We start from the raw sequence: 9,204 nt of genomic DNA, 5'->3' as shown, positions 1-9,204 counted from the left end.
TGTACACTTAACCATTATGAATTTAAACAACGTCATGAAAAGAATCAAATAGAACACAATTTAAGAAAACATAGACCTAATTGAATGCGCAAAAAACAAAACGACTAAATTAAACAAACTAGACCAAAATAATATTTAAGCTTTTAATTTATAATAAAATTTATAATTTTTGTCAAATTCACTTTTATACCAACCATCACATATTCAATCAAAGAAATTAAAAAGCAAAAGGCAACGATCGAACCTTGCACCACCAGCATTCTGAGGTATGTTCACCAGACCACTAAACCACAAGAACATTTCCAATACAACATTATCATATTTGCGATTTTCTTTTATTTGTTCATATAGTCCATTCATGCTATTCAGTCACTGATACATTGATTGGATCCTTTACCCACCGATTCAATCCTTACTACAATAATACTTACCCGAGACTTAAAACACTGATAAAAAGAATGGATGGAGAGGAAAGAATAAAGGGGAGAACAATGAGGGGAGATGAAGCAAAGAATAAGTTAGAAAACAATAGGAAAGAAAAAATAAACTTTTCTAAAGTTTCTTCGTCCATTTTTTTTTCTTAAAAAATTAATTTTTCTTTAAAAAATAAGATGTTTTAACATTTTATTAGTTTTTCAGAGAAGGGTATTTAATCTAGTTTCTCCTTTTAATGTGCAGAGTCCTTTAAAAGTTGTTTAAATACACACATTTATAGGATAAAGTACGAGTGAAGTTTACGTATTTAATACCAATGTCTAAATCTAATCCATATTTCTAGGAGAGATGGTGAGGCATTTTTTCATATTTTTTTTCTTCAAGTTTTTCCAAGGGGAAGTAATTTTTGTTCTCCTCCCTTTAGATGCCTTCTTGAGAAGAGAGTGAGAATATTGCTAACTTCCTTTTGTCTAACTCAATGACTTTATCTCATATTTTCACATGACTACAAATGGCGTAGCTAGTCAATGGCTCATTATTAGGAATAATATTGAAATAATGAATATGGTGTCAATAATAAAAATATCACAAGGGTAATAACTATTGGTGTAACACTGGTAATGTTTTGATGGCATAATTGTGATGATATGGAGAAATGAAAACTATAATAAAGCCAATACAAATAATGGTGCTAATAACTATTAATTAGTTTCCTCAAGAAAAAAAAGGTAGGAATAAATAATTTAGTCTTACAATGAAAAGTGAAAACTATATTTTATTTAAAAGTGCTTGTTTGAGTAAAATTCTTTCATAATTTAAAGATAACTTGTATCTACAATTTTTCTAAAAAATTGTTTTAACTTGACTATAAATCAATTTTCACTTGTGAGGAATATTTTCCTTTTCATATTATTTTATTATCATACAAGTTTTCATAGAAAAAACATGGCTTGCATGCAGTACAATAATCCTGCAATGTATTAATCTAAACTTCTGCTTTGTTGATATCATATAAGCTTTGATAAAATGGTGTAACATATTTCCACCAAACCAAGGGACTTGGTAGAGCAGTAACAAGAGGGTATAACATGACAAGGAAAAAAATGTCCTACTTATTGTGAAACAAACATATAACAGGCAGCACAACAACGAAGCATGATCTCTATCATAACTAGGGTTTTAATGGGAGGCTTCCTACGCTCTTGTTCTCCACCATGTCCATCACTAAACATTAACTGCCACCTACACATTGCGACTGGGCATGCCACGGCCCCTACCTCGTCCAGAATACCCATAGCCTCCTCCTCTTCCATAATAACCACCCCAGGAACGTCCACCACGGCCGGGACCACGACCCCCTCGGCCACCACGGTGCCTCACAAAATCACCAAATGTCTACACCACAAATCAGAAAAAGAATTGAATATTGTTCCCAAAATACAAGATCCATGACAGAAAGAACATACCTCAGTATCAATCTTTATTTGTTCAGAGTATCTAGTCCTTCCATTCTGTGGAGCGTTATCATGCACATTGGACGAGAGTGAATCAAAGAAGTCATCCTTGTTATAAATAGGCTGTAAAAACCATGAAAAGCATAGTCAAAGCCATGACAGAAAGACCAGATACAAATACAATACATTTAGGTTAAACCTGAATTCACATCAAGCTGCGCATTATATATACATTACCTTAACCTCAAAATTTGATAAATCTTCAATGTCTTCGTCTTGATAATCTTCATCAAAGGCATTTCCTTCCCCATCCTTGTCTTTTGAATGAGACTTATTTTTACCAAGATGACCCCAAACTTCATCCTTATTGAACTTCTCATTCATTGCCATGAAATCAAAATCTTCAGTGAATTTTGTGACTGGGCGCGAACCCTGCTGCAGCAAAGCACTAATTAAGTTTTCATGAAGTCAACTGAACCTTACAATCATAAGGAGTATTTGGAAGAGCTTATTTGGGTTATCTTATGACATTAAGTGTTTGGGAGAGTTTATGATATATTCAAAAGCTATTTTTAAGCTAATTTCAGTAGACTCTTTAGAATAACTTTAAAAAAAAAAAAAACAGCTTACAACTTGCATGCAAATAATTTAACCCTACTTCCTCTTTGACATATATACCTAAGTAGTTACAAGATAAACACTTATTGAATAAGTGCTTCATTAAGCTCTCTACCCAAATGCACCCTTAATCTTTATCAAAAGAGAAACTATTTTAAAAATGACAATTTGTCTAGTAGATCTATTTAATGGTGTAACAATTACTTGAAAGAGGGCAAAAACTAACAACCCTTTAACAATCCAAACCACCAGTCCCCACCCCACTTCAAAACAAGAAAACTTTTAAATCTCTGAATTATCCGATACATCCCAATTTCTTTTGATATGCGCCATAGTGAAACAGTAAATTGAACATTACCCCAGCTCCTCTTCCTCTTCCACGTCCTCTGTAACTATAGCCATGATGAGATTGGGTAGGAACACCACCGGGCTTAAAAAAAATTGAAACCAAATGTCAGAAGTCATTCTCAATCAAAAGAATATACAGTAAATAAGATGAGTCAATACAATAAAAGATTTATACTTGTGATCACAAGTCTTAATCACTCGGTGCTAATTTTATTATTTAATAAAAGCACATAGCAAACACATTATGAAAGGTTCATCAATCATTGTAATTCATGAAAGGCAAATGCCAATTAAAACCACAGAAAAAACAAAACAAATCTTACATCCAATTCTTTGCAAAAGCGACAGAAAAAAAGAGTTGTTGGTCAGGAGGAAAAGGGCTTCTATGTTATCTAAATTACAGGGAAAATTTGTCCTACATTCCTGATTTTATCAAAGCATAGCTTGAAAGACGGGTCCAGTGCGACTTGACATGGAAGATCAAATTTCCACATAATTGTCATATTTGCAACATTTGAACTGATAAAAATGTACATTCAACTTCGGTAAACTCAACTCCGCATGAAAACCCATGCTTGAATTTAAAAGCACATTTGATAAAAGGTGAAAAATAGAACTTTTGAATTTGTTGAAAATTTTATATTAAGTTTTAATACAAATTTGGAGTTTAGATAAAAGATTACAAATGTATTAAGATTTCAAACATAACCCTAACCAAAATCAATTTTGCACAATCAAATTCAGAGTCATCTAAACACACTAAATATCTTTGAATAATAAGATTACTCCAGTTAAATCACAAGACTCTAGTCTCCACTATGTCACCATATTGTATAAAGTATATAGGCATGGGAAAAACCATCACAAGTGTGTGTGTGTGTGTGTGTGTGCTGCATGCATAAATTGATAAATCATAGAAGGATACCCTGTGACTAGCCCGTGAGGTTACTGGCAATGGCAGAATTGGTGGTTGAATTGCAGCAGAAACTGGCAGAGATATCTCAGGAGATGATGGTGATGATACTTGAACCACTTCAACATCCTTATGAGATGCTTGTGAAGGCTGAGTTGAAGAAGCAGTAGTTGGTCCATGTTGCATCAATTGACCAGGGGTTATCAGAGAAGGGGCTGATGGTTCTGCATGGATAGAAGTTGATGATCCAACAACAGCAGGAGACAACTGGGATACAGTTTGATAGGGCAAATTTGAACCTGAAATTGCATTTGGTTTATTGGAGATTGGTGGCACTAAAGCATTTATATCGGGACCAGAATTGGTCAAGGAAGTCAGTGATGGTAAGTTAGCAGCTAAACTGACTGCTGAAGTTGAAACATTGGGTGCCTTGTTTGTTACTGATACTGGTAAAATTTCAGAAGCAAGTGTTGCAGAGGGTACAGGAGATAAGGCAGAAGATGCATGAGGTAAAGCAGAAGGTGCAAGAGGCAAAGCAGAAGGTGTAGGAGGCAAAGTAGAAGGTGCAGAGGGCAAAGCAGAAGGAGCAGGAGGCAAAGAAGAAGGAGCAGAAGGCAAAGCAGATGGTGCAGGAGGCAAAGTAGATGGTGCTGAAGGCAATGAAGCAGATGTCACACTAGGGATACTAGTACTCACAGGTAGCAAAGACGATGGTAATTCTGGCAAATTAGAAGATACAGTAGGTAAAGGACTGAAATTGGGATACTGCATTGGCTGCTGCATAGATGAAGGCATTGATAAACCAGGTGGAGGTTGAAGCAGAGATTGTTGGTGTAAATGAGGAAGCCCGTTTGGGGCACCATAATATCCTTGCCAATACATTGGCATAGCAAGTCTACCACCATTTGTATTTGGAGCAGTTGGAGAAGCTCCCCATGATCCTATGTTAGGTTGATACAAAGGCAAGGGCCCTTGAAAATTTGACCCAGGATGTCCAAGCTGGGGGTTATGAGAGCCAAGATCAGTCAAAGACCCACTTACAGCAGAAGGCAAACTTGTAGATGTGGTGACTGGGCGAGGATAGTGAGACTGTAAATGCATTTCCATGTAATTAGGATAAGATTAATTCAACTGATTCAATATACAGACAATTTTTTTTCATCAACCTGAATAATAGCTGGGTCATTGTTGACTTGTGGGGTAGGCTGGACAGGTGGAGAAGATTTAACCTGTAAATCCTACAGAAAAAAAATAAGACAGATGCCTCAGCTGATCTGTTTTGTATATATCCACACAGCAAAGTATAAACAAAGCCTTTATCAGGTAATTATATACACTCATAAAATAGATTAGAAAATCAGGATCAGCCTTCAAATATTCCGTCTCCCAGTATATGCATCATATATTCTAGAACCAAGTTGTACAAAAGCAGTTTCTTTACAAATAACACACAAGTGACATGCCATTGTTTCTAATGTGTACTCAAATAAAATCAAGTACCAAAACTTTGAATATATAGAAAACCACTTGTAATAATTCCATGCATAATACCTTGATGTCAGTCCCACGGAAAAGTATATACTCGTAGACCTTGTCACCAGGAGGAATCTGTGGGCCATCCTTTTTCCTTCCTTCTGTTCCAAATGATCGCACTGCAATACAAAAAACAGAATCATCACTCTGCCAATCCAACCCATGATAATAAATAACATATTTAGACGATAAAATTTGAAGCTGCAATAATCCACAAGGTTGCATGAAAATATGGCAAATATTGAAAGCTATTGATCAACAGTTCTGAAAATTTGAAATATAAGCACAGAACATAACCTTTATAACTAGTGCATAAAATTTGCTTAATTTGTTCTTTTTTTTCTTTTTAACAGTAATGGGTTTAACTTCCAACCAATATTTATACATACATATAGTAATGGCCTCAACTTCCAACAAATATTTATACTCCTAAATAACAAGTAGGTATACTTGAGCAAACACTACATCCACTTATTTTAGAAGGAGTACGTCAACAAGCTATAACTTCAATCTTCTTACATGTATATGTCAATACTGAAAAAAAAAAAACTATAGCAGGATAGTGGAAGATCGGTATTCTGAACTTTTTATTAATATTGCTATTTGGTTTATTATATTATTATAAATAAAAACAAGAAAAAAAACTAGACGCTAAACAAGGCTCAAATAGAGGTCTAACATACCAAAAACAACAAAAATGGCTCTATGGTGTGTGGCACGACACCACGGCTCTATGGCTTGTGGCCCGACACAACGGCTCATGGAGTGTGGCACGACACAACACAACGGCTCCATGGAGTGTGGCACGACACAATGGCTCCATGGAGTGTGGCACGACAAAACTGCTCTTTGGTATCTGGCATGACACAACTGCTCTTTGGTATCTGGCAAGACACAACTGCTCTATGGTGTGTGGCACGACACAACGACTCTATGGTGTGTGGCTCGGCACATTTCTGGTGTGTGGCACAACACGACACAACTGCTCTATGGTGTGTGGCACGACACAACGACTCTATGGTGTGTGGCTCGGCACATTTCTGGTGTGTGGCACAACACGACACAACTGCTCTATGGTGTGTGGCACGACACAACGACTCTATGGTGTGTGGCTCGGCACATTTCTGGTGTGTGGCACAACACAACAAATCTATGGAGTGTGGCACAACACAACAATTCTATGGAGTGTGGCACAACACAACGGCCCAGCCACATGCGACACAACACAACAGCTCAGCTTAATAGCATGTGACACGATACATCGAGTGACACGACACAACGGTTCAGCTTAATGGCGTGTGAGACGACACAATGGTTCAGCTTAATGGCATGTGACACAACACGATGGTTCAGCTTAATAGCGTGTGACACAACACAATGGCTCAGCTTAATAGCTTGTGACACGACACATCACTCAATGTAATGACAAACCTGGAATACAGATATGTATGTCAATTATCATTCTCTCACTAACATTAATACTTCAAACATGAAAGGGAAAAATATGAATCTTCGCTCTTTAATCCAGTGCCTTTGTTTTTGGAAGCTGTGTCATTAATATAACAGTGCTGGAATATCTGATTTCGCTCCTTTTAGCATTGCACATGACTCTCACAGGCTGACAACTTAGGAATTTTTAGTTACTCCCTGCATTTATCAATCATTAAGATTTCCGGTATTCCGGAATGCGACAAATGTACAATCAACAAAAGCAAGCACCAAACAACAAAGTCCTAGAATTACAAAAGTCAAACCTAGTTCCCTGTTGAAGTGAGAGTCACATGCTAACATTAACAGAAGAATAATTTAGATACTACAACAGAAATAGATTAAAGCAACAAAACTAGCCGAGACACATCAGTAAAAGAAGCAACCCCAGAAGCTACAGGGAGAAAAAACAATCAAAAGACCCTGTGTAGCTTCTCAACAGAAGGCCCACAAAAGCTATCAAAAGTTCATAATTAAATAATTAAAATAACCATAAGAAATATAAAATTTAGACGGAGATTTCAGAGATCTGAAACCAAAGGAACCAAATTAAACTGAAAATGAACAAAACCTAGAAAGGATTAAGGGAAATTAGTCGAGAAAAAGGAAGTGAGTAGCAGAAGAATACCGTTTCTAAGCCCAATACTGGACTCTTCAGTGTTGATGTTGTAGAGAATGCCTTCGTATCTGATCTCACTCTTAGAGGTCAAGCTTATCAAGCTCCCAATGTAGGAATCGGCAGCGGAACTCGATCGAGAAGCGCTCTCAGACGCCATAATCATAAGCGAATCAGATTAGGATTTGGGTTTTGGGGCCTCTCGTTAGAAGCCTCTTTAATTTAATCGTTCTCAAGTTTCAACTCAGGTGATGGGATGTGTCAGCCAGACGATGCATTAGGGTTTGAGTTTTATACTTTGATCTTAGATTTCAGTATAAATGATATAATAACTCGTTATACACAGGTTCATGACACTCAGCAGTTACAAATTATATTATTAGGATTTTCTTATTGTGTTTTCCAAATTTTATGTGAGTATACGTTAGTATATCTATATAAATTCTTAAAATATATTAAAATTTTAATAAATATTGGTATATATTGTTTTGTCTTAAATATATTTGACAAATTAAATCAGATTATTAAGAACAATATTTAATTGTATTAATTATATTTAGAACATAAAAAATTATTAAACTACATTTTCTTAAAATTTTATATGAAAAAAAGTTATTAAAGATCAAATTTCAACTAAATTAATAAAACTTTTTAAATAATCTCACTAAATAAGTAAAAATTAGTTATAATTTATTTATATATAAAACGAGAGGTGTGACCTAAAGGGAATCCAGACCCTAATATGTCATAATCCTATTTATTTACTTCACTTTACAAAAAACACAGCCATCAAACTCTCTCGTGTTCTCCACATAGGCTTTGTTAGGGTTTAATCCCAATCTTGGTCTAGTGAGCTCAATCTCATTTCTTGCTCTGTCTCATACCCCTTCTTTCAAGTGTACTCTCGTATCTTAGGGTTTCGTAGTAAACTCGTTTTAAACTCATTCCGCTATTTTTTCCAGCTCTGAATCTGTTCTTAGAGCTACCTGTGCTCCACAGTTTGAGTGTCGAAGTTCTTGACTAGCACTTTTCAGGTAAGGGAAGCTAGAGCTTGCTTATTTACTTCGATTTTTTACTCGCCTTGCCTTTGTTTCATGATTTATGGCTTGTATGTTGTTATTGAACTGTGAAATGCCTTGTGTTATTATTGGGATGTGAAAATGTGACTGTTGCAGGTACGAACAGGGGCAAGAACTGATAATCTCGCCCAAGCGAGCTTGTCTAGTCTAAGCGAGACTGGCAGAGACTTGCCCAAACCTTTTGTGCGAGCTGTCGCCCAGGCGAGCTATCTTCGTTTTGAGCGAAGGAATGTTTCGCTTAGGCAAGCAGATCTCGCCTAAGCGAGCTAGTGCAGAGGGCCAGGAGCTCGCTTAAGCGAGACCTTTCTGCCTGAGCGAGAAGCTGGGCAAGAGATGTGGCTTACTCTGTTCTTTCTTCATTCTCAAATGTTGGCTCTATGTTTGTACTGATCTTGCTTTTTAAGTATGAATTGGGTGATTATGTATGAATGGGATAATTTATAGTCTGTGATGGATGAGTTTAACATGATATGGATATGCCGCATGTATGGTTGGTTTCATGGATTGAGAATGATGAGTTGGTATGGATTTAACATGGAATATGAATGAGGATTGGTTATAAAGGTTGGCATGAGATTTATATGCATGATAAGTATTACTTGGTTGGTGGAATAGGATTCGTATGTGGTTAGGACGTAATTCCATGAGCCTCTATATGAGACTTTATGGTGGTGCCTCAGTGGTCGGGACGTAATTCCATGGTCCTTATTAGTGGGAGCT

The 9,204-nt window shown here is 36.3% G+C and overlaps 1 protein-coding gene across 3 annotated transcripts; it reads right to left on the bottom strand.

Moving 5' to 3' along the window:
• Nucleotides 1-1,415: 1,415 nt before the first annotated feature.
• Nucleotides 1,416-7,719, bottom strand: LOC114173634 (protein decapping 5). 3 transcript variants are annotated; one of them, XM_028058126.2, is made up of 8 exons: nucleotides 7,418-7,719; nucleotides 5,320-5,420; nucleotides 4,935-5,006; nucleotides 3,781-4,857; nucleotides 2,866-2,937; nucleotides 2,127-2,324; nucleotides 1,902-2,012; nucleotides 1,416-1,830 (listed from the first exon to the last, which is right to left on the bottom strand). In XM_028058126.2, the coding sequence occupies exons 1-8, from the start codon at nucleotides 7,569-7,571 to the stop codon at nucleotides 1,678-1,680; spliced, it is 1,938 nt and encodes a 645-aa protein (XP_027913927.1). In that variant the 5' UTR covers nucleotides 7,572-7,719; the 3' UTR covers nucleotides 1,416-1,677. The 3 variants fall into 3 exon arrangements, with proteins under 3 accessions (XP_027913927.1, XP_027913928.1, XP_085525923.1); XM_028058127.2 differs by having other exon boundaries at nucleotides 2,127-2,321; nucleotides 7,418-7,716; XM_085669797.1 differs by lacking the exon at nucleotides 7,418-7,719 and adding an exon at nucleotides 5,985-6,217.
• Nucleotides 7,720-9,204: the final 1,485 nt, after the last annotated feature.

The sequence above is a fragment of the Vigna unguiculata genome, chromosome 2, assembly GCF_037176805.1.
Source record: "Vigna unguiculata cultivar grain cowpea cultivar isolate G323 ecotype 2 chromosome 2, ASM3717680v1, whole genome shotgun sequence".
Lineage (NCBI taxonomy): Eukaryota > Viridiplantae > Streptophyta > Magnoliopsida > Fabales > Fabaceae > Vigna > Vigna unguiculata.
Note: the sequence above shows the minus strand (reverse complement) of the source record. Positions and strands in the feature narration are given on the sequence as shown.

Bases quoted from the DNA above. Each gene is read 5' to 3' on its own strand.
- LOC114173634 (XM_028058126.2), bottom strand. From the start codon at position 7,571: ATGATTATGGCGTCTGAGAGCGCTTCTCGATCGAGTTCCGCTGCCGAT. The intron at 2,938-3,780 runs GTATCCTTCTAT...ATTTTTTTTAAG, and splicing joins CCTCACGGGCTAGTCACAGG to CCCGGTGGTGTTCCTACCCA. The intron at 2,325-2,865 runs GTAATGTTCAAT...GCTTTGCTGCAG, and splicing joins GAAGAGGAAGAGGAGCTGGG to CAGGGTTCGCGCCCAGTCAC.